General features: G+C 39.0%; 1 protein-coding gene across 3 annotated transcripts in view; it reads left to right on the top strand.

Annotated features, from left to right (window-relative positions):
- The window catches only part of RAB27A (RAB27A, member RAS oncogene family), a 74,185-nt gene that overhangs the window by 30,084 nt on the left and 18,530 nt on the right, over positions 1 to 25,571 (top strand). For 2 of the 3 annotated variants that reach the window (XM_027123070.1, XM_027123072.1), the window contains exons 2-3: positions 16,199 to 16,373; positions 24,836 to 24,921. In XM_027123070.1, coding sequence (XP_026978871.1) covers positions 16,221 to 16,373; positions 24,836 to 24,921 — 239 coding nt within the window. In that variant the 5' untranslated portion in view covers positions 16,199 to 16,220. Of the gene's footprint in view, positions 1 to 11,873; positions 11,895 to 16,198; positions 16,374 to 24,835; positions 24,922 to 25,571 lie in introns of those variants that run through there. The other variant, XM_027123071.1, reaches the window with a different exon arrangement.

The following is a 25,571-nucleotide window of genomic DNA, read 5'->3' as shown; positions in this document are numbered from 1 at the left end:
TGCCCTGTAAATTAGTGAGGTGCTTTAGAAATTCCAGTACTTTGGTAACTAAACTATATTCCCGATTCTGCCTTTTTCCCAAAATGGTCATGAAAATCCACTGACAGACCTCATGCCCCAGATTTTGGTTTGGAAAATCACACTGCATCTCCTGAGTAAATAAACATTTTGCATCTTAACAATGTAAAACCTCTTGCACTAGAATGTATGTGGTAAATGTCCAGTTTCCTAATAGAAGCTTGTTCTCTTGCTGATTCATAGTTTCCTTGCTAACACAGAATCTTTATTTTGTGTTATATAAATCCACTTCTTACCCATCCCCCCCCACAAAAAAAAAGAAAATAGGAGCTTGGTTCCCATAGGTGTCCTTATCCCAGGCTTGGCTGATGACAAAGACAGGTATGGCTTTGGGAACCAAGTTCTAACCTGGATGCTTGACTTTTCCATTTGCTCAGGGCAGCTGGAGGAAACTTAGTGAAGGAACCTGTTTGGGTTGATTAGGGAGCCTTTGAAATTGGATAGGTTAAGCAGGGGAGAGCAAGTAGATGGAATAAATTGCCCTGACTTAGAAAGGAAGAATCTCTCTGGCTTTTGATAAAGTAACAACTACCTGGGTCTTTTCTAGGTGGTGTTCCTACTAGCTCTGATGAGCAACTGGTCTTCCCAGTCTGTATGGCTAGCTGTCCTCCTGAATTCCTCAAATCCACAAGCCATCTCTCCCCTTTTTGATCTGCTCCTTACTTTTTTGGTGTTTGACTTTGATGTGACTTTGTCCACCTGTCTGGGACCTCCATTTGAATCTCCCTCTTCTGGCCTGAAGTTGGTTCTATGCCATCTTCATATGAGGCTGCCTGCTCTGGTAGGGAACACTAGGGATTGCTCTGTTCCCGTCTTCCCCATGCCCTTTCCTCCTTCCCTGGAACTTTCTAATGGTTCTAAGTAGCAGTCCTTTCTTTTTTTTTTTTTAAATTAAATTAATTTATTTATTTATTGGCTGCTTTGGGTCTTCATTGCTGCGTGTGGGCTTTCTCTAGTTGCGGTGAGCGGGGGCTACTCTTTGTTGTGGTGCGCGGGTTTCTCATTGCGGTGGCTTCTACTGTCATGGAGCACGGGCTCTAGGCACACGGGCTTTAGTAGTTGCAGCACGCAGGCTCAGGAGTTGTGGGTTGCGGGCTCTAGAGCACAGGCTTAGTGGTTGTGGCGCAAGGGCTTAGTTGCTCCGCGGCATGTGGGACCTTCCTGGACCAGGACTTGGCATTGGCAGGTGGATTCTTAACCACTGCGCCACCAGGGAAGTCCCAGTAGCAGTCCTTTCATATGAAACATTCCTCATGACATAGCCATTAGCTGAACAAGGGGTTCTATGGAGAAAGTACAATACTAGCAATTTCTTTTGAATTTATAGAAAAAAATCAAGTTAGTGGAGAAAATTTTAAGTTTTTCTCCCATCAGTATTTTTTAAAATTTATGCTGCTTTGTGTTATCCTGTGCTGTACTTTAGTACAAAGTGGCTTCTGACGTAGCACAAAATAACATATTCTCAGTTATTTTAAGTTTGCTATATCAACATTTCATTGTGGTCTTCAAAGCATATCTTGACTTTTGAGGGTTCCACCCAAGCATAGGTTGTTGAGTCCATTGAGACTGACATGGCTATGCTTTATAATGCCCTTTGGGAAAAGATCACCAGTGTAGCTGGTTATAAACATCCTCCCAATAGTTCCCTTTTTCAAGAACACTGGTTTTCTGTCCCAAGGGCGATGCTGCCCCTTGCTTCACTTCTAGCCAGTTTGATCTAGATTTTCCCTGGACTATTCAGCCTTAGATCCACAACTCTTCTTTCCCTTTGATTGACCCAGTGATCATTGTCCTTTCCTACAGACTTATTCTGTGAAGCTCCAGGTAGCCCTTCTTGGAATTCTTACCAGGGTCACCCAATACATTCCAGATTTTCAGTCCCAGATAAGAAGAGTCCTAAGGTTGTGGTAAGGGGATGAGATTTGAGACATGGCATTTTTAGGAGATGCTGAATAAAAAAGTGTAGCATACCTTGTAATGAGGTGTCAGTTTGAGGTGTTTAGGCAGGCAGGAAGTGTTGGGTACAAAGCTGAAGGTAAACGAGATGATTCAGAGCCATTGAGGTCGAGCTTTCCACGTTGATTTTCCACATGTGTACAATGGAGCACTTGTTAGGACTTTGTTGGGTCCACAGGCCTTGGAGGTGGGGTCTTACCTTCACTTCTTTTACCAGAGTGGTTCTACTTTCACCTGTTTTATATGTTAAAGTGCCAGGTAAGATTTCATTTGAAGAACCTTGCTAAAGAAAGTTTGCAACCAGCTGGACCAGAGCAGTTTTCTGAGGGAGCGAAAGATTTGCTGCAGTGATACTATGTAGCTTTTCTGAGATGCTATGCAAGAGTATTCAGCTGGCTGTGAAAACACTGATCTGCTATGAACAAGAAGTAACCCAAGCTTAGCGTAGCTCTAAGTCAGAGAAGAAGCTCCCCAAACATAAAATCATGTCTGCAGTGCTCTATAATAGAATGTTAGGATGCAGCATACTGTGTTCATTCCTTATTGCTCAATTGTTCTAACTGAGTAAAAGCCAGCATGTGCTGAACAGATGTGCCTGAGCCTTTCTGTCATTTACTGAGTGTGCCTCACATATGCTTCCTTAAATATTCTCATAAGAGTGGACATGTGAATCCACTCCAAACTTTTTTTAAAAAGGAAAGAGAATGACAAAAGCCTAGTGCAAATTATAGCCTTCTCAATTAATGTCAGATTTATAAGAATTCCAAATAATATGTATGCACTAAAGGCAGAAGCAAATAACTTAGCCAGGCAGTAAGTGAACAATTTGGAGGTCTCTAAATGTGGTATATAACTCGTTTGGCTGTAACTTTTTATTCCAGTTAAAAAAAATAACAATAAAGAGAAAAAGGACATTTGAATAAAAGTTTATAGACTCCTAAAGAACCTCAGTGGGTCCCAGAGCTCCACAGACTTGAGGCCTCTCTAATAAGAACTGCAGTGCCTTATTCTTTTATGATTTGCTATATTCATCTCGTTTAAGACATTGTCTTGTGCTTATTTTCTAAAAATAAATACGATCCAGTTTTTTCTCGGAACCTAACAGGTGAAGTAGGAAAACATAAACAAGGATATATCAGATTGAAAAATACAACTAACTAGCTTGAACTAGTACATACGTAATTCTGCATACAACAAACAGGGAATACAGATCCTTTTTACGCAACCAGGGGACATTCGTAAAACTTAACAAATCCCCCCAAATGTGATATTAGGCAGCATTTACTGATTCAAAGGTAAGAAAATTAGAAAAAACAACAACAATCGCAAAAAAGCCAACTGTGATCTGACAGGCTGATTTAGAAATAGACTGGATGGCTGCAAGTACCTCAGTCCTCTTTTGCATAAGTAAACCCAAGGCACGCCCTAGTCTATAAAAAACTGTTGATAGAAATGCAAACAGTCCCTGCTAAGACTGCCTACTGCATAGGTGGAACGGGGCAAGAATCAATAAGAAGTATATCAGATTGGACCTGCACCACAGGTGAGTTTCTCTTCTTTCCTTTTGATTCAGCTATTAAAGAATATGATATTTAGGGAGCAGTTAAACATGTATTGTAAGTATATTAAATGGAGAGAGTGGACCTGATCGAGGACCAGGAAGACCTATAGCTGGCTGTTTAGAGCTTATTGACACCAAACGAGAGAGGCTAAGAATCCTAGTACTGTTGTTTTGTGGTGCTAAAACATCAGGAAATAGTTTGATATTTCTGAGCCTATTTTACTGTTTTTAAAAGAACTAAGTTAACACATGGTGGAATATTTACAGACACTAGTTTTTTAAAAATAAATTTATTTCTTTTTTATCTATTTTTGTCTGTGTTGGGTCTTCGTTGCTATGTGCGGGTTTTCTCTAGTTGCAGCGAGCGGGGGCTACTCTTCATTGCGGTGCGCGTGCTTCTCATTGCAGTGGCTTCTCTTGTTGAAGAGCACAGGCTCTAGGCACGCGGGCTTCAGTAGTTGTGGCGTGCAGGCTCAGTAGTTGTGGCTTGCGGGCTCTAGAGCACAGGCTCAGTAGTTGTGGTGCACGGGCTTAGTTGCTTCGCAGCATGTGGGATCTTCACAGACCAGGGCTCGAACCCGTGTCCCCTGCATTGGCAGGTGGATTCCTAACCACTACACCACCAGGGAAGTCCTCAGACACTAGTTTTTTAAACTCATGATTAACTTGTGTCACTATGCTGCCTTTTCATCAGTATATGGTAAACCCCAAACTGGCACAGTGGAGAAGCACTTGGGTTTCTGAAACGGCTCTGTTCCCAGACTTAGCTGGGGGAAGACTTTCCTTATTGGAAAAGCAGAAGTCCCTGAAGACAGAGTAGCAAATGAGCTTATGGAGGAGAGCCCAGTACCTTGAAATTGATATAGCAGCTCACTGTTACAAGGAAAGCACCAGTATTCATGGACTGGTGTTGTTGGTGTGAGGTCAGTTTTTGCACACACAAACTGGAGTTTGGGAAGAGTACGTGGAGATGAGGGACAAGAAAGAGTAGAGAGGCTCAGGGTAATGGATAGAAGTGGGACTGTTAGAACCCAACATGGGGGTGTTGTAGGGTGGATAGGAGACTGTGGAAAAGAAAAGCAGCTGTGCATGGGACTTCCCTGGTGGTGCAGTGGTTAAGAATCTGCCTGCCAATGCAAGGGACAAGGGTTCGAGCCCTGGTCCGGGAAGATCCCACGTGCCGCGGAGCAGCTAAGCCCACGCGCCACAACTACTGAGCCTGCGCTCTAGAGCCTTCGTGCCACAGCTACTGAAGCCCGCGAGCCACAACTACTGAAGCCCGCGTGCCTAGAGCCCGTGCTTTGCAGCAAGAGAAGCCACCACAATGAGAAGCCCGCGCACTGCAACGAAGAGTAGCCCCCCCGCCCGCCGCAACTAGAGAAAGCCCGTGTGCAGCAACAAAGACCCAACACAGCCAAAAATAAAAACAAACAAATAAATAAATTTATATTAAAAAAAAAGAAAGAAAGCCAGCTGTGAAGAGATGGACTCCTGTGTGCTTTTGTAAGCCAGACTGCACCTGAGAAGCATGTCCCTGGGGGTGGAGAACGGCTGTGCCCTGGTGTGGTCAGCATGGGTGAGGCTGTGGTGTAGGCAGGACGAGGGAGATGTGAAGCCCTGTCTGGTGCATCTTAGTGGCCTTTGTAAGTATCTGTGTGCCAAACTGATGCTTCATCTTAGCCTTCAGAGTAGGGTGTGTGGGATACGAGCCCTCACCATTCACAGTTCCTGTAAGTATACAGTTACGGTATCTCATCACAGAAAAGGTGAGGTATGGTCTATGCCCTTTGTTTAAGAAGTCAGGGAAATGGTTACAGTACACTGTAGAAGTCACCCTAAAAAAACAACAGTGAAAATAATATCCTGGTGTGCAAATGATTGGGTCTGGAAAGGCAGGGTGGTGGTATATTCTGGACACAGTGTCTCTACGGGGTGAATAAATATAGAGCACTCATTTTAGTTTTTAAAAAAGGCAATGGTAAAGGAATCCCTCTCCTCCCCAGCTACTGCCCACTCAGGGATATTAATCTAATCGTTTTTATTATTTGGACAGTCATCCTCAACAGGTCTTGATTCTTCTAATTCACAATTGTTTTTCCTTCCTAAAATTTTTCTTGGAATGAAAGAAGCCTCATTGCTCCATCACAAAGTGAAGTGATTCTTTTCTTGATTTGGTGCATTTCCTCTGACAAATCAACATCTTTCCTGTGTTTCAGCACATGAAAAACTTTGAGGCAGGTGAGATGCAAGAGGGCAGCTAGGTTGTGTTGGTCAGAGGCCTTTACAACCCTCGCATATTCCGGGAGGACCAGGCTTGGCCAGAATCCCTGACTCCATTTCTAGGTCACAAATGGAAAGGTGTTCTGTGTTTTGCAACCTTGGAAATGTACTTTTTTTTTTCTTTTTGAATTTTACTTTATTTTTTTTACACAGCAGGCTCTTATTAGTCATCCATTTTATACACATCAGTGTATACATGTCAATCCCAATCTCCCAATTCATGGAAATGCACTTTTCAATTTCAAGTCCTTTGAGTGCTACTTGGTTTGTAATCCTTCCAGTCCTGGCTGCGGTAGCCAGGACTACAGTCACTCCCGATATTTCCACCTTTGAGTCTTGGGCCCAGGAGTTTGGCATCACTCTGACATAACCAAAGGCTCTTCACTTCTACCTCTTCAGAACTTAATAGCAGAATTCCCTCTATGAATCAGTTGGTCTTGCAGCTACCTTCCAGGTAGCTTAGGTCACTCCTCCTGTTCCATTTTCGGAAAATATTTTTACTCCATTCTTTAGGAGATTTATTAGGTTCAGTGTCCCTCTTAAGGAATAGTGGAAAAAGCACCAGTCTTAATGCCATAAGGTCAGTGTTCAAACCTTAATCTCTCGTAGTCATAAGAACAGCTACGATATATTGATCTCCATCATGCATTTTGCTACTCACTTTACACCAGTAGGTGGTGGTCCCCTGTTTGAATTGAGGAGACCCTGACTCCAACACCTATGTCTTACTGTTTTCTATGTGCTCGCAGAAAGCAACCACTGAGTGGGAGTAGACTTTACACGTTTTGCACTTCTGTGGACTTCTTGGAGAATTCCAAGAATTCTCCAAGAATTTCCTGCTTTACGGTGTCATTAGGAAGCACGTTTAGCCATGGGTGGGACATTCCATTGCAGGGACATGTGGTTGGGGCCATTATGGGGCTACTTTCACCTTATTTGAGATATTAGTCGGCAAACCAAACAGCCACTCCTATTGCCACTGTATTGTCTATATTTTACAAAGGACAGTTTCTGTAGTACGCCTTTATTCCTATTACCCTGTGTCTATAAAATAAGATGTACTTGTCACAAACTGTAAGTAAATAACACCCAGTATTTACTTTCCATAAATTTCTGTAAACAGTTATATTCTGATCGTAAAAGAGGCGTGGGCAGCAAATAATGCCTTTTGAGTAAATGAATCGATGATCTCCACATCTTACAAAAACAAAGAAGCCAGTATCTCATTTGAGTCGCTGACAGTGGTCTTCCAGAAGAACATTTTCTACTTTCAAGAATCATTCCAGTGCCCACTTCTTTCTTAATGTGTAGTTGCTTGTATTATTTGACTACTGGCTTATGTTAGTCACCTACTGAGGTGATGGTAACATTTCAGAAATAGTAGGTCAACTCCTGGATTGAGACTGCTTATTTTTTCTTTTTTAATACTCATAAGGAATTGCAAATGGCTGAAGGATGCTTTTACAAATGATATATTTGGATGTCCTGGTAGTATTTGGGAATGTATATTTAATTCAGTAGTGTTTGTAGATGATTTTATTTTTTCTCTGAATAACTTACTATGTTGGAATATCATCGAATGCTATAATTTAGTCTTTTCACTTTGTGTAATTGGGGAAAATGGAATATTCCTGTGTAAGAGGCACATTTATAAATATTAAGCCAAATTGTATGTAAATTTAGATTGTCAGTTTTTAGCTATGTACCTCTCTTCTCAGTGTTAAGGGTGGATCTATTATATAACTATGAAACAGATTCCAATTTCTGTCTATTCTTCAATGCCATTACATTTCTACTTACTTCTCTCTACCTAAGATCTTTGCACAAACAAGATAAGCTCTTTGTTTATAATTTCATCTATTCTACTGTCAACCTATTTAGGAGGGCAGAAACCTATCTACTCACACTAGATCAGAAATTGAGAAGAGGAAGGTCACGTGCACAGAGGGCAGAGGCTATCTCCTCTTGTGGAAATGGGGAGCCCCACTCTTGGGCAGTACACATCTTGCTTTTGCAGTGAAAGTAAATGTATGTCACTTCAGGGTATAGCAATTGCAGTGATCTAAGATAGTTGTAGCCAGAGCTCATCTGGTAAACACAAGTTGTCCCTACTCATACCTTGGTACATTATAAAGTGCTGCTTTTTTTTTTTTTTTTGGTTTTTCCTCATGGCTTGTGAGATCTTAGTTCCCCGACCAGGGATCGAACCCAGGCCCCCTGCAATGGAAGCATGAGGAGACTTAATCACTGGACCACCAGGGAATTCCCCATTATAAAATGCTTTTATAATGAACACTCTAGCTCTGAAATTGCCAAAAATCACCCAGTTAAAACTCACTGTTGGGCTTCCCTGTGGCACAGTGGTTGAGAGTCCACCTGCCAATGCAGGGGATGCGGGTTTGTGCCCCGCTCTGGGAAGATCCCACATGCTGCGGAGCGGCTGGGCCTGTGATAGATGGCCGCTGAGCCTGCACGGCTCCGCGACGGGAGAGGCAACAGTAAGAGGCCTGCGTAGCGCAAAAAAAAAAACCCAACTCATTGTTAGATTGGAATGCCAAGATAGCTTTTGTGATAGAGACCTCTTAAATGATTGCACCTGAATTGACTTTCTTTCTCTATTTTTTCTAAAGGTTCAGGTACTGGTTACATTAAGAATAGGTTATAAAATTACATGCCTTGCCTAATAAGAACTTGATGAGGCTATATGTTAGTAATAGTGTTGCTAAAAAGAAGTTTCTGTTGTTGAACACTTAACACAAACCAAGCAATGTGCTAAAACTTTCTGTGGATTATGTCACTTCATCCTTAAAGTAACCCAGTGAGGTTAGTAATGTTATCTCCACTTTGTAGTTGAAAGAGAGGAGACTTAGTTTGAAGAACTTGGACCAAGTCACACCAAGAAGAGTCCAGAATTTGAACCCAAGCCTACGTGCCACCACATTAAGAAAACAACGTTCTCTTTATGCCTTACCCAGACATTAAGTTGCACTTAAGGATGATAAAATAGAACCATGTCTACTACCATTCATGTCACATAGTAGTTGTTCAGGTAATATTATCCCTCCCTGCTTTTTTACTCTCTGTATTAAATGTGGTTGATAGAGGGAAAATTGGGCTTTTAAAAACTGGCTTATCTGGAGTAGATTTTGAATGATTCTGCCTAGTGATTGGGGATCGTAAGGTTGGAATCTTTGACCGAATTTAATAGGAAGTTTCGTGGAGAATTTGGGCTATAGTGTGTGTGTGTGTGTGTGTGTGTGAGAGAGAGAGAGAGAGAGAGAGAGAGAGAGAGAGAGAGAGTGAGAGCTTTCCCCTTTGCACTTAACTAAAATCAATTTCTTCTACCTTATTTCCTGAAAAGCAATTAAAAATAAGGAAGAAGATCATTGACTTTCTCTCACCAGGCAATTATCACCACATGGTACATGTTGAGGAAGTAGGTGTTCCTTGCTTTCTATTGTTAATCTGTTGAGAGTGAGGGTGTAGATCACTTTGAAAAAATATTTGTGTAAGGAGGAGAGATAGATATGAGATGAATAAGAAAATCTTTTGCCTGTCTCAAATTGAGGGCATTCTTGACTTTAGAAGACATTTCCTTGAGGTATTTAGTTGCTACTTCCTCCAGGAGGTACAGTGTTTAAAGAAGTGACCTTAGGTTCAAGTGCTCTCCATGGATTCTGTTTTTTCCTTTTTTTGATAAAATTTATTTTATTTTTTACATTTTTTTGGAGTATAGTTGATTTACAATGTTGTATTAGTTTCAGGTGTATAGCAAAGTGAATCAGTTATATACATACATACGTCCACTCTTTTTTTTTTTTTTTAAGATTCTTTTCCCATATAGGCCATTACATCTCCATAGAGTCTTTTTTTTTTTTAATCTTATTTTTCAATTAGGGATTCAGTTCTTTCTTCATTTCTAAGAAAAAATATTGCCTTCGTATTGACCCTTCAGAGCTAGACTGCTTGATGATGCTAATAGCAGTTAATACTTATACAGGACTTACTGTGTGCCAGGCACTGTTCTAAACTAAACTTTATATGTATACTCAATCCTCACAACAGCCCTCTGAGATAGATTTACTGTTGTGCTCCATCGAATCTAAAATGTGTTGATGCTGCATTCTTGATTTTGCTTAGAAGTTGCTAATGAAAGGTTTCACACAACTGTATTTCCAGTGCCACCTTATTTAATAATAATTGTAAGATGTCATGGGTGGTAAGACTGTGAAATATAAGATGCACTCCACTTTTAAAGAAGTTAAGAAAGCAGATACTTGATAGTATTAATAAAATAGGTTATCATTCCCATTGTTAAGATGGGGATCCCGAGGCAAAAGACATTAAATTTTCTAAAGTGACATGACTGGATTCATATCCAGGTGATTCAACTCTAGAGTCCTTGCTCTTAACTTCCACTTTTTTTATGCCTCTCAACAATTCATTGGAATTGAGCGCATGTTAATATGTGAAGAGACTGCCCAAGACCCACTTCCTCATCCTTTCATTGTGGCATTCATGATAGACTGGCACCGAGATTCCTCGGAGGGAGGAAGTGTGTGTGATGTATGTATCACCTGCCTTTAGGGCTGTGATGAGGGCTGTTACACTAATGCAGGTAAAGTGCCTGACATGTGGGCATCTTACTTATTTTTAGCAAGAGCAGTGCAATTGGGAGGCCTTGATGAACTAGCTTCCCAAGCATCAATAGGTTGGAGTGCTTGCTGGAAATTGTGTGCACAAAATGTTGTTTGGGTGCCCCAAATTCTGCACTGTGTATTTTTACTGTTTCCCTGTCTGCTCTAAAATGCCAACATAAAAATAATTTGTTATTTCCATAATTGGGGAGTGGAGTATTTTTTTTTTCTGAAGAACAGGTTCCAGAAACACCACTCAGGACTTGAGTAACAAAAATAAAAAGCAAAAATAATTTTAATTTTTTTTAATTAAAATTTTTTTAAATGTTTATACTCTTTTTTAAAAAATTTTTTTTTCTTTTTTTAAAAATAAATTTATTTTTATTTTTGGCTGCGTTGGGTCTTCATTACTGTGCGTGGGCTTTCTCTGGTTGTGGCAAGTGGGGGCTACTCTTTGTTGTGGTGCGTGAGCTTCTTACTGCAGTGGCTTCTCTGGTTGTGGAGCATGGGCTCTAGGCACCTGGGCTTCAATAGTTGTGGCACGTGAGCTCTAGAATGCAGGCTCAGTAGTTGTGGCACACAGGCTTAGTTGCTCCGCAGCATGTGGGATCTTCCAGGACCAGGGCTCGAACCCGTGTCCCCTGCATTGGCAGGCGATTCTTAACCACTGTGCCACCAGGGAAGCCCTGATTTTCTTTTTTTTAATGTGGATCATTTTTAAAGTCTTTACTGAATTTTTTACAATATTGCTTCTGTTTTATGTTTTGGTTTTTTGGCCCGGAGGCATGTGGGATCTAAGTTCCCTGACCAGGGATCAAACCCTCACGCCCTGCATTGGAAGACGAAGTCTCAACCACTGGACTGCCAGGGAAGTCCCAAAAATAATTTTTAATAATATGAAGATGGTTCTACGTGAAGACCTACCAGAAGCTGAAACTTAACATTTAGTTGTCTTTACCTCGTGGTGGTAAGCGGCGGCGAGACAACCACATATAGGACTGCAGCATGGGTTTGGGATTGTAGTCTGCTATGGACTAGAATTATTTTCTCCTGAAAGATGGAATGATTCCGTTAACTCTAGGCTTTGACTAACTGACTGTAAGCTCAGATAAGGAACCTGTCACCACCAATACCCTGAAAAATCTCTGTCAACAATTTGAAGACCTGCCTGTTCCCTGAATACTTTTATTTCCTAGCAGCTTCCTTACTCTTTAGAATTCTGGTCTCTGTTAACCCAGAACAGCCTGGTCATTGTGACCAACTTAGGGCAAACTCTAAATAGCATCCCAATTTGCTAAAGGTTCCCCCCAGCTGAAATCTCTGTTTTATTGTTGGATTACAGATCAGTGTTTTGCTGCCAGGTCCTTGAAATAAGGCAGGAGGTGAGTTCTCAACCGAGGAAGCCTGTGTCACTCATCATACCTTTCCCTGTTGTTTATCGTATTCTCTGCCAGTATCCCTTCTCCCAACCTGTTTTCTGTACTCTAACACGTACAAACTGTTCAAGTGTAGAAAGAGACTGTACTGTGATGGAGATAAATATTTGAGTACAGATTGTCTACAGCTGGGGTAATTATAAGGAAAATTTTAAGTTTGTTGATTTGGTATAAGTTTAAAAGCACCAAACCATTGCTTTTGGTGCTTCTGAGTATCATTTTACATTTTTAGTCTTGAACTGTTTGAACATCTTATCAGTCAACTTGGACTGTTTTGAGCCAGTTTTTACCTTCAACTACAAGCAGTTTGATAAAATTAGAGCAACTGTGACCCAGTTGGAGATAGATTTAATTGGTCAGCACTAGCTTGATTCAGTAGAATATGCTCTGAACCAATCAAACCTTAGGTGAGCCAGTCAGAACCTACTTGTCCAGGTCAGAGCTTATTTGAGCTAGCTAAAACCAGTGTGAAGCAGTTTGAGCTCCTAAAACCAGACCTAAATGATTTTGGTTAGAGACATGTGGTTTTTTTTTTTTTTAACATCTTTATTGGGGTATAATTGCTTTACAATGGTGTGTTAGTTTCTGCTTTATAACAAAGTGAATCAGTTATACATATACATATGTTCCCATATCTCTTCCCTCTTGCGTCTCCCTCCCTCCCACCCTCCCTATCCCACCCCTTCAGGCGGTCACAAAGCACCGAGCTGATATCCTGTGCTATGCGGCTGCTTCCTACTAGCTATCTACCTTATGTTTGGTAGTGTATATATGTCCATGCCTCTCTCTCGCCCTGTCACAGCTTACCCTTCCCCCTTCCCATATCCTCAAGTCCGTTCTCCAGTAGGTCTGTGTCTTTATTCCTGTCTTACCCCTAGGTTCTTCATAACATTTTTTTTCTTAAATTCCATGTATATGTGTTAGCATACGGTATTTGTCTTTCTCTTTCTGACTTACTTCACTCTGTATGACAGACTCTAGGTCTATCCACCTCATTACACATAGCTCAATTTCGTTTCTTTTTATGGCTGAGTAATACATATGGTTTTAACTAAGTGGCTTTAGATCAATCAGAAATGGTTTTGTAGGTAGAATGTCTCTGAACTTAACTCTTTCACTCTGAACCAGAATGAACCTTTGAGATCCTTTTAAACAAGTATGAATTTTTTAGTATGGATCAGAGTGTTTTATACAATTTAAACCCGTTCTTAAGCTGGTCATAACTCTTTTGAAATTGACATATCTACTTAAAATTAATTGAAAATGGTTTGAACCAGCCAAAAAAGAAGGTGACGTTTGCTGACTCCGTAAACTACTCTGAGCCAGTCAGCAATCTTTTGTGCCAGAAATACATGTTTTGAGCTGCCCAGAGGCAATTTCAGAAATTGTTCTAGGTCTTCAGAGCCTGTCTGATGTGTCCAGAATGGGGAGAAGAGAGTGAGCCAACATTTACTGAGTACCCAGCTTATGCCAAGCATTGTGCTGGGCACTCCACAAAGAGTATCTCATTCAATCCTTAGAACAATGGTGGGAAGTAGTGTACATTTTCTTTTTCATGGAATGGAAACCTGAAAATCCAAGACTGAAAAACATCTGAGTAGCCAGTATATGGGAGATATGGAATCCAATCCAGCTCTGCTTGACTTCAGAAGTCACATGTTTCCTGTTAGGCTACCTTGTACGATATCCTACCTGGTCACTTTTAAATCCAACATCCATTTGTAAAAACTTGAGTAATGGCCACAAAGCTTGAGGTAGAATGGACATTGGACTTGAAGTTAGGAGACACATGTTCTAGACTGTGCGAATGAGTTAAACTCTCTGGGTTCTGTTTCATTCTTTAGCAAACTGAACCCAGAAAATGGAAGGTCTGAGCATTTATTTTCAGATCAACAAGGCAGATAATTGTCTAAAGGTGCAGTCTGAAGAGTATAAAATATGATTAATTTCAATGGTGGTGTCTATACCTTCAGTTGTGGTATGTTGTTAACACTTCCTTTATGATGGTTTGGTTTGGGAACAAACTGTTATATGTTGCTGTCATCACGAATAGAAGACAAAACCCATGAAGATCATTTGTAGACTTACCTGTGTAATTCTTCTCCCATGATAACTAAACATATTAAATTTTGGTGCAGCAGAGATAGGTTCATCAGTCTTTGAATTCCATTGAAGTAGGTTTAGAGAATTCTAGAAGAGTATGCCATTGGTGACAAAATTTTCTCCTGTACCTGAAATGATACAGAAACTAGTTATAAAAATGACCAACTTTTTTCAAAATAAAAGTAAAGAGGAGGGCTTCCCTGGTGGTGCAGTGGTTGAGAGTCCGCCTGCCGATTCAGGGGACACGAGTTCGTGCCCCGGTCTGGGAAGATCCCACATGCTGCGGAGCGGCTGGGCCCGTGAGCCATGGCCGCTGAGCCTGCGCGTCTGGAGCCTGTGCTCCGCAACAGGAGAGGCCACAACAGTGAGAGGTCCGCGTACCACAAAAAAAAAAAAAAAAAAAAAAGTAAAGAGGAAATAAGGTAGCCACAGCGACTTCTTGCATCATTCTCCTTGCAGAATTTGGAGTTGCTTTCAGCTTCCTCATTTATTTAGACGGGAGCCCCCCCCCCCACCAAATCATTCAATGTTATCTGGACCTACTTTTCAATTCTTAGCTCTTATTTATGAATAACTTGGAGCCGAGTGAGATGCTGTGATAAAACGTACTAGAATCTTTATTTGTATCCAAGTGGTCATCTTCTGGAGAGGCATTCTGTTACACACCATTAATGCTGGCAACCTGTACCTGTGCGTACAGAAGCTATAACATAGGAAAGCCATCATCTGTACAGTGTCACGCCTTATAGTGTGCAAATAGAATGCCAAATGTTTGTAGAGGCTTTGCCCTTGTCAACTGACCAGCCATATCTGAATGTGAGGCCACAGCTCTGCACTAAGGGACTCTGTGGAAGTCACTGAAGCAGCTCTTGGGGATCAGAATTCAGGATTTTTGAACATAAGGTGGGTCACCAAATTGAGGATAGGGTGGGGGAGGCAACCTTGAAAATCAATAAATGTCCTTGCCTGAGCTTTTATGAATTTTATGGATCTATAGAAATAATCCTATAGGAAGCGTTGAGAATTGTGGTAAAGTTTCTGGGCAGGAGATGGCTGGGTGAAAAGGGGACAATGAGAGGAAAATCAGCAGCATCTAATGTAGGGCATATGATGTGTATGTGGATGGGTGAATATGTATGTTGAATGGGCAGGTAGAGTTGTCAGTGGTAACGGAATAGCTGATTGTTTTTCTGATTTTCAGGAGGGTTTATCGGTATTAGAAATGGGAGGATAAAAAGAAGTAAGCCTTCCCTGGAGACAGACTGTATTTCTAGTCAGACTGATATTTTGAATAGTTTGAATCTATTTAGAGGATAAAAACAATCTTGAAAAGTGCTGATTGCAAAGGATAGAAAGTAACCATGGTTAGGTCTTGCTGTAAAACCAAGAATATTTCTTCTCAAAGGTAGACTTCTGGCCAATATTGAAGAGCTGAATTGGAAGCATTTCCTGTAGAATACCAAGGCAAATGTAGATAAATGAGCCCTCATGGTGGAACTCAGTTCTCAAGTGAGCAGTGATATTCTAGAAAGATCTGATTTAATATGTAGTAACAATAATTTGTAAGGAAGCTGCAAACCACGTTTTACTTGTGAACTTAACATTATCTTTGAAGGAATGATAATCACATGTGAAAATGAATAGGATAAATGAAATTGCCTCAATGTCCAAGTAAAAAAAGAAAAGCCAAGGATGCAGCACTAGGAGACTTCGAAAAAGGAGGGGCAGTTGGAACCACTTGCACTCTAAGAATTTTTGTTATTCCTGTAATATTCAACTTCCTCCTTTCTTTCTTTGTTTTGTCAACTCTTGTTCTACACGGTCTGCGTATAAGCCTTAGTGACCATTATCTTCTTGATTTTCATTCTCACTTGGAATTTTTGTCTTAACAGTACTATAATATGCACGATAAATTTAACCTAAACTGTTAGTTATCTACAAATTCAGTAGCAGCTCATCTAGCCAATGATTAAGTCCTTGGGATAGTGAATCACGTCTAATCCTCTCTTCACAGAACCCTTAGGCACATAGGTGTTACGTAGAAGTACTTGATGAACTGGATATTAAAGGAAGTCATTTAATTCATGGAAGATTCTAATATTTTCTAATCGGTTTTTGGTAAATATACATTTGTTTGTATTTTTCAGGTGAACCACTGAGTTCTTCATTATGTCTGATGGAGACTATGATTACCTCATCAAGTTTTTAGCTCTGGGAGACTCTGGAGTAGGGAAGACCAGTGTACTTTACCAGTACACAGATGGTAAATTTAACTCCAAATTTATCACGACAGTCGGCATTGATTTCAGGGAAAAGAGAGTGGTAAGTTCTGTATCCTTCTATATAAAAACATAATCTGAGTCAACATTTGCCTGTCTGTTTTGTTTACTTTGTAGGAATTAGGAGGACAAAGGTTGGAATCTAAAATTAAAGGGTACATATGAGAGTGTATTATGTTCAGTCTGGGCAATGTGATTAAAGGCTGTAACTGAGGACACTTCATATAAAACCAAGCAGATAAAATAAAAGTGAAGATTTAAAAAAATTTCCTTGATACTCTTTTGGCTGGTATGTTCCTTCTGATTTCCACAAAGTTATTTGTGGAATTTGCTTCGTACCTTTGTTATGAAGCTTGCAATCTTCCCTGCTCCTCATACCCCTGTTTTGTGGGCTATTTCTTCCATTTCTGATATCATTTTTAATGGATTTTCTCTTAATTAAGGCCTCAGCCATCGCATGTGGAACACTAAGTGGCAGAACTCATTGATCCCACCAGGAGTGTGAGGTTGGAGTAGGGATGGGAATGGCGGTAGGGCATATGAATCTGGGAGGTAACCAAGGAAACAGCAAGGTTCTGCAGAATAAGGGAAGAGGATATTTTAAAATATTTTTATTTAATTTATATTTCAGAGGACAGCAAGACAAGTTATTGTGGGGTAGGGAGGAAGGCAGGAGGTTAGTATGTCCAGGAACTACATTTCTTACTGAAAAAGCAGCTGTTCCCATGAAGCAGGTCAACAAGTAGTCAGGAGATTAATGCCAGAAACCCTGCAGTGGAGAGTATTCTACCTGGGAAAAATGAATGGTCTCTGGCTTCTAGGACAGAAATATTCATTCCCTCTGATCCACCCTAAGCCTTCCACTACCAAAGAGTCTGTTTCTTTTTCTTTCTTTTTTTTAAAATTATTTTAAAATTGAGGTATAGTTGCTGTACAATATTGTATAAGTTTCAGGTGTACAATATAGTGATTCACAATTTTTAAAGATTATATTCCATTTATAGTTATTATAAAATATTGGCTATATTCCCAATATATATTTATTATATATATATATTTATTTATTATATATTTATTATAAAATATTGGCTATATATATTGTACAATATATCCTTATAGCTTATTTATTTTATATATAGTAGTTTGTACCTCTCAATTCCCTACCCCTATCTATATTCCCAATATATATATATATTCCCAATATATATATATTTATTATATATATATATTTATTTATTTATTATAAAATATTGGCTATATATATTGTACAATATATATATTGTACAATATATCCTTATAGCTTATTTATTTTATATATAGTAGTTTGTACCTCTCAATTCCCTACCCCTATCTTGCCCCTCCCCTATATGCTTGTGATTATATTTATTAACTAATCCCCATTTTATAACTTTGTTTTTAAAAAATAACTTTATTGAGATATAATTTATGTAAAATTCACCCATTTAACATGTACAATTCAGTGGTATTTTAGTATATTCACAGTTGTGCAGCTGTCACCACTACCAAATTTTAGAACATTTCATCACCCCAAAAGAAACCTCATATCCTTTAGCATTTTTCCATTTTCCCTCCCCCAGCCACTAATCTACTCTCTGGATTTGCTCGTTTGGATTTATCATGTAAATGGAATCATACAATATGTGGCCTTTTGCGTCTGGCTTCTTTTACTTAGTGTAATGTTTTCTGCATAATGTTGTATCATGTATCAGAACTTCATTCCTTTTTATGATCAAATAGTATTCCATTGTATTGGTATACCACATTTTGTTTATCCATTCATCCATTGGTGGACATTTCAGTTGTTTCACTTTTTAGCTGTTATGAACCATACTTCTATTAATATTCATATACATTTTTTGGGTGAACTTATGTTTTCAATATACTTATATAGGCTTGGAGCGGATTTGACTGGCTATATGATAACTCTCTGTTTAACTGTGAGGGACTTTCACATTTTTCGGAAGATGCTGCCCCATTTTACATCCTCACCAACCATGTATGAGGGTTCCAATTTCTCTATATCTTCACCAGCTCTTCTTGTTGTCTATTTGATTGTAGCCATTCTAGTGGGTGTGAAGCGGTACCTCATTGCAAGTTTGACTTTAATTTCCCTAATGATGAATGTTGTGGAACAATCACCTTTGCATATGCTTATCGGCCATTTGTTTATCATCTTTGGAGAAATGTCTGTTCAGATCCTTTGCCTATTTTGAAATTGGTTGTTTTTTTGTTGTTAAGTTTTAAGAGGTTTTTTTGTGTGTGTATTCTGGATAAATGTTCTTATCAGATATATGATATGCAAATAGTTTTAGCTTTTACATTTAGATCTGTGATCCATTTTGAGTTAATTTTGGGGTATAGGGTGAATAGGGGTACAACTTCATTCTTCTGCATGTGTATATATAATTGTCTCAGCACCATTTGTTGAAAAGACTATTCTTTCCCCTGTTGAATGTTCTTCACACTCTTGTTGAAAATCAGTTGACCATAAATGTAAGGGTTTATTTTTGGACTCTCAATTCTATTCCATTTATCTATATGTCTATCCTTATGCCACTATCTTGATTACTGTAGCTTTGTTGTAAGTTTTGAAATTGGGAAGCACGAGTCCTCCCACTTTGTCTTTTTTCACGATTGTTTTGGGTTCCTTGCAATTTCATATGAATCTTAGGGACAGCTTGTTAATTTCTACAAAGAAGCCAGCTGAGATTCTGATAGGGTTCGCATTGACTCTGTAGAATAATTTGGTGAGTATTGGTATCTTAACACTATTAAGTCTTCCGATTTGTGAACGTGGAATGTTTTCCTATTTAGATCTTCTTTAATTTCTTTCAACAATATTTTATAGCTTTCAGAATATGTTTTATACTTTTTAATTAAATTTATTCTTAAGCATTTAAATCTTTTTATGCTATTATAAATTAAATTGTTTTCTTAATTTTATTTTTGAATTGTTCCTTGCCAGTGTATAAAAATACAATTTATTTTGTAAGTTGAGCTTGTATACTGGAACCTTACTGAACTTGTTTATTAGTTTTAATATAACCTGTACATGTGTGTGTAGGGGGTGTATGTATCTGTGTGTGTATTTATTCCTTAGGATTTCCTATATACAAGATAGGAAATAGATGTTCGGAATTCCCATCTTCTGTTATACTTCTTCCTTTCCAACTTGGGTATGTTTTGTTTCTTTTTCTTGCCTAATCGCCCCGATGAGAACCTCCAGTAAAAAGTCGAATAGAAGTGTTCAGAGAGAACATCTTTGTCTTGTCTTTTAGGGAGAAAGCATTCAGTCACCATTAAGTGTAATATAAGCTGTGCATTTTTCATAGATGCTGTTCTTCAGGTCAAGGATGTTCCCTTCTATTCCTAATTTGTTGAGCATTTTTATCATGAAAGGTGTTGGACTTTTTCAAATGCTTTTTCTGCATCTTTTGAAATGGTCGTGTGGTTTTAGTCCTTTATTCTATAACCGTTCTATTCCATTACAAATCAATATTGGTTGATTTTTGTATGTTAAACCAATCTTCTTGTTCTCGTGATAACTTCTACTCAGTCATGGTATATAATCCTTTATATATTTTTCTGGATTCTTTTTGCTAGTATTTTGGTGTCTGTATTCAGAGAGGATATTGGTCTGTAGTTTTTCTTCCCCTCGTATCTTTGATTTTGGTGTCAGGATAATATAGGCCTCATAAAATGAGGTGGGAAGTATTTCCTTCTTTTCTATATTTTAGAAGAGTTTGAGAAGGATTGGTGTTAATTTTTCTGTAAACATTTGATCAGATTCATCAGTGAAGGCATTTGGGCCTGGGCTTTTCTTTGTGGGAAGTTATTTTTATTATGAATTCAGTCTTCTTATTGGTTATATATTTCTTTAGATTTTCTATTTTTTCTTGAGTTAGTTTCAATTGTTTGGGTCTAGGAATTTCTCCATTTCTTCTAAGCTATCTAATATTTTGGCATACAATTGTTCATACTATTCCTTTATAATCTTTTTACATATGTAAGGTTGGTAGTGTTGTCCTTTCTTTCATTTCTGATTTTAAGAATTTGAGTCTTCTATTTTTATCCTTGATTAGTCTAACTAAAGGTTTATCAATTTTCTTGATTTTTTTCAAAGAAAAGTTCATTTATTTCTACTCTAATCTTTATTATTTCTTTCCTTCTGCTTGCTTTGGAATTAGTTTACTCTTATTTTTCTAGTTTTTTGAGGTTGAAGTTTAAGTTATTGATTTGAGATCTTTCTTGTTTTTTAATATAGGTGTTTACTGCTAAAAATTTCCCTCTGAGCACTGCTTTAAGTTCACTTGATATTTTTTGTATGTTGTGCTTTGCATTCATCTAAAAGTATTTTCTAGTTTCCCTTGTGTTTCTTCTTTGACCCATTGGTTATTTAAGACTGTATTGTTTAATTTCCACATATTCATGAATTTTCCAAATTTCTTTCTGTTAATGATTTCTAATTTTACCACATTGTGGTTAGAGAACATACTTTGTATGACTTCAGTTTTTTAAATTCATTGAGGCTTGTTTGATGACCTAACATACGGTCTGTCCTTGAGAATGTTTCATGTGAACCTGAGAAGAATGTGTATTTTGCAGTTGTTGGGTGAAATCTTCTGTAGATGTCTATTGTGTCTAATTGGCTTACAGTGTTCTGCAGGTCTTCTGTTTCGTTGTTCATCTGCCTGCTTGTTTTATCCTTTCATTTTTTTTTTGCCATATGCGGGCCTCTCACTGCTGTGGCCTCTCCCGTTGCGGAGCACAGGCTCCGGACGTGCAGGCTCAGCAGCCATGGCTCATGGGCCCAGCCGCTCCACAGCATGTGGGATCTTCCCGGACCGGGGCACGAACCTGTGTCCCCTGCTTCGGCAGGTGGACTCTCAACCACTGTGCCACCAGGGAAGCCCCTGTTTTATCCATTATTGAAAGTAGTATTGAAGTCTCTAAATATTATTGTCAAATTGTTCATTTCTCTTTTTATCCCTATGTATCCTTAATAAATCAGCCCTTTTATCATTATAAAATATCCTTCTTTGTCTCTAATAACTCTTTTTGTCTTCAAGTCTATTTTGTCTCATATTAGTATAGCCACTCCAGCTCTCTCTTTGTTATTGTTTGCATGGTATATATTTTTTTCATCCTTTTCCCTACACCTTTTTGAATTTAAAGTGTGTCTTTTGTAGATAGCATATAGTTGGATCATGTTTTTAAATCCATTCTACCAACCCCTGCCTTTCACTTGGAGTCTTTAATACATTTATATTCAATATAATTACTGATAAAGTAGGATTTATATCTGCCATTTTGCTACTTGTTTTCTGTGTATCTTATCTTTTTTCTGTTGTTCTGTTATTTCTTTGCAACTGTGTTACATAGATATTTTCTAGTATACTAGTTAAATTCCCTTCTCATTTTTTACTATATATTTTTTGAATTATCTTCTTAATAGTTCCCCTAGGGATTACAGTTGTCATCTTAATTTTTAACAATCTAGTTTGGATTAATACCAATTTAATTTCAATGCCATACTCTGCTCTTATGTGGCTCCATTTCCTACCCCTTACTTTGCACTGTTATTGTCATACAAATGGCACCTTTATATACTGTGTGCCCATCAGCACAGGTTTATGATTATTAATTTATGCAATTGTATTTTAATCAGATGGAAGGAAAGAGTTGCAAAAAACCATTTATACTGTCTTTTATATTGACCCACGTAGTTATCTTTACTGGTGCTCTTTATTTCTTTGTATGGATTCGAATTACTGGCTAGGGTCCTTTCATCTCAGCCTGAAGCTCTGTCTTTATTATTTCTTGCAGGGCAGTTCTGCTAGCAATGAATTTTCTGTTTTTGTTTATCTGAGGTTGTCTTAATTTCTCTTTTAATTTTAAAGAATAGCTTTGCTGGATATAGGATTCTTGGTTGACAGTCTTTTTTCTTTCAACATTTTTTGTCATCCTACGGCCTTTTGGCCTTCATTTTTTTTGATGATAAATCAGCTCTTAGTCTTATTGGGATCCCTTGCATGTGCTGAATCACTTTTCTCTTGCTGCTTTTAAAATTCTCTCTGTCTTTTGATTTTGACAGTTTGGTGGTGATATGTCTAGTCAGTATCAGCAAGCTTATCCTTCTTGGAGTTTACTGAGTTTCTTGAATGTGGAGATGAATGTTTTTCATCAGATTTGGAAAGTTTTTGGCTATTATTTCCTCAAATATTTTTTCTGCCTCTTTCTATCTCTCCTTTTTTTTATTTTTATTTTTTTACGGGATTGCTAGTATGCATATATTGGTATGTTTCATGGTGTTCCATAGGTCTCCAAGACTCTCTTCACTTTTTAAAAAAAAATTAGTTAATTTATTTTTGGCTGTGTTGGGTCTTTGTTGCTGTGCGTAGGCTTTCTTTAGTTGCGGCAAGCAGGGGCTACTCTTCGTTGCCGTGCGCAGGCTTCTCATTGAGGTGGCTTCTCTTGCTGCCGAGCACGGGCTCTAGACGCATGGGCTTCAGCAGCTGTGGCGCACGGGCTCAGCAGTGTGGCTCGTGGGCTTCAGAGTACAGGCTCAGCAGTTGTGGCACGCAGGCCCAGCTGCTCCACAGCATGTGAGATCCTCCTGGATCAGGGCTCAAACCCACAACCCCTGCACTGGCAGGTGGATTCCCAACCACTGTGCCACCAGGGAATTCCCTCTCTTCACTTTTATTCATTCCTTTTTTTTTCTTTTGTGAGTAGACTAGGTGATCTCAGTTGAGCTATCTTTAGATTCAGTGATTATTTCTTCTGCCAGTTCAAATCTCCTCTTGAGCCCCTCTAGTGAATATTGCACTTCAGTTATAATTTTTAACTCCAGAATGTCTGTTTACTACTTTTTATAATATCTATCTCTTTATTGACATTCTCTATTCAGTGAGGCATTATTCTCATACTTTCCTTTGATTCCTTAGACATGATTTCCTTTAGTTCTTTGAACATATTTATAATAGCTGATTTAAAGTCTGGTAAGTTCAACATCTGGGCTTCCTTAGGAATGGTTTCTTTTGGTTGCTTTATCTGTGTGTGTGTGTTCCTATTTCTTTGTGTGTCTTATAAATTTTGTTGAGAGCTGAACATTTACATTGATAGAATGTAGCAACTCTGGAAATCAGATTCCTCCCCATTCCCAAGGGTTTCTTGTTTCTCCCGTTTATTTTTGTCCTCACTGTTTGTTTAGTGATGTTCTTGGGCTAATTCTGTGAAGTCTGTATTTCTTGTTACCTGCAGCTACTGAAGTCTCTGCTTAGTTAACTTAGTGGTCAGCTAATGAGTGGACAGAAAGTTTCTTAAATTCTTGAGCCAGTATATCTCTCAGCTTTCTCTGAGGGACTCTGCGTGTGTGTGCTGGGATGTTTGCTTAATGCTCCTGCAGGCAGTTTACAACTCTGCCTTAGCCTTCACTTCTGCTTGAGAAGAGTCTCAAGGTCAGCCAAAGGTGAGAGATTAGGGCATTTTTAGGTCTTTCCTGGACATATGTACAACCATGCACATGAGCCTGGCCTAGTAGGTTCCAAGGAATATTGTGAAACTTTTCAAATCTCTCTGTGGACATCTCATATCTTATCTTTAAGATTTTGGGTTAGATTAGGTCCAACTGGTCTTGCTGCCTTTGGTAGCTGTGATGTTAAATAATTGCTGCTGATTGCTTTCAATAAATGGTCTAAGGATAGGGTTTTCTCGTAGAGCAAGTTAAGTCAGATAAAATAAAGACAAGACTTGGGAATGGAGCTTTACAGGCAGATTTCAGACACTACTCTGGGGATGAGACTTTTGGGGAACTCCAAACCTGTTCTGCCTCTCCTTCCTACAGCGGTTGCTGCACTGATGGTTTTCACAGCTACTGTAGTTGTGCATCTGTTGGTTTTCAAGGCTACAGTGGAGCTGGGGAGGGGGAATGGGAATAGGACAAGTTAAAAAGGCACAAAATTTACAATTTTTACTGATATTCAGCTGTTTTTCTTGAATAGGTGCTCCTTGGAATGTTGCAAGCTTTTGTTAATTTTAAGGGTTTGGAAAAAGTTGATTTTGACTATTTTTGCCAGTGTTTTTATTGCTTTAATGGAGGAAGAGATTTTCAGAGGCCCTTCCTATAAAATTGTTTTAAGAGTACTTTTTAAACATAGGATGGGGAGAAGGTAATATTTCCTGAAACTAGTGACCTGAGGGGACTTTGAGGAAAGGTGAGCTGATTATTATTTTTTAATACAAATTATGTATTACTTGTATATTTTGTAATATATTTATAAAGATATATAATGTACATACATCATTTAATACAAATTATTGTGTTACCCAAAGACGATTATTTGGAATAAAATACAAATAAGATTGTATTCCAGATGGGATTTCCTTTAGAAGTTTAGATGCTTAGGGGAGTTGTACTGAATAGGAAAGTGAGAAGAAGTTCTCTCAGAAGTTCTCTTTTTCTCTTTCATTTTTCCATTTTAGGTGTACAGAGCCAATGGACCAGATGGAGCCATTGGCAGAGGCCAGAGAATCCACCTGCAGTTATGGGACACAGCAGGGCAGGAGAGGTATGAGATCTTCACTTACGTGCTCCTTACTGGAGGAAAGGGGAAAAACAGCTGCGCTCTTCACACAGTGACCTGAGCAGGAAAAGGCCAGCTGATTAGTTGATTTGCACCTGGATAAGACATGCTGCCAAATTAGCAGGAAATGTATCAGTGTGAGCTGATAATGGTGGCTTTATTTCGTACAAGGTCAAAGGAAAAATGGATCCTTTTCAAAATGGACCCTTTTACTTATGGACTTTTTTCTTTTTCTCCCACCCTTTTTTTAGATCTGTATACTTTTCTCCGTTTGCTTTTGCTGTTCACTCAACCACAAAGAAAGCCGTAGAGTTGTATGCGTTATTCTTACCTGATTGTTGAAACCTAGTAGAAAATCTCATTGGAATTAATTTATATGGTCAGAGGTTGCATGACAAAAATGTCACATGAAATCTTCATATGAAGTTACTTTTTAAAAATTGCAGTAGGGCTTCCCTGGTGGCGCAGTGGTTGAGAGTCCGCCTGCCAATGCAGGGGACATGGGTTCGTGCCCCGGTCCGGGAAGATCCCACATGCCGCGGAGCGGCTGGGCCCGTGAGCCATGGCCGCTGAGCCTGCGCGTCCAGAGCCTGTGCTCCACAACGGGAGAGACCACAACAGTGAGAGGCCCACGT

This window comes from Aethalodelphis obliquidens, unplaced genomic scaffold (genome assembly GCF_003676395.1).
Source record: "Aethalodelphis obliquidens isolate GAN/ISIS:26980383/991018 unplaced genomic scaffold, ASM367639v1 scaffold26, whole genome shotgun sequence".
Lineage (NCBI taxonomy): Eukaryota > Metazoa > Chordata > Mammalia > Artiodactyla > Delphinidae > Aethalodelphis > Aethalodelphis obliquidens.
The sequence above is the reverse complement of the archived record's forward strand: the minus strand, read 5'-3'. Positions and strand labels throughout refer to the sequence as shown.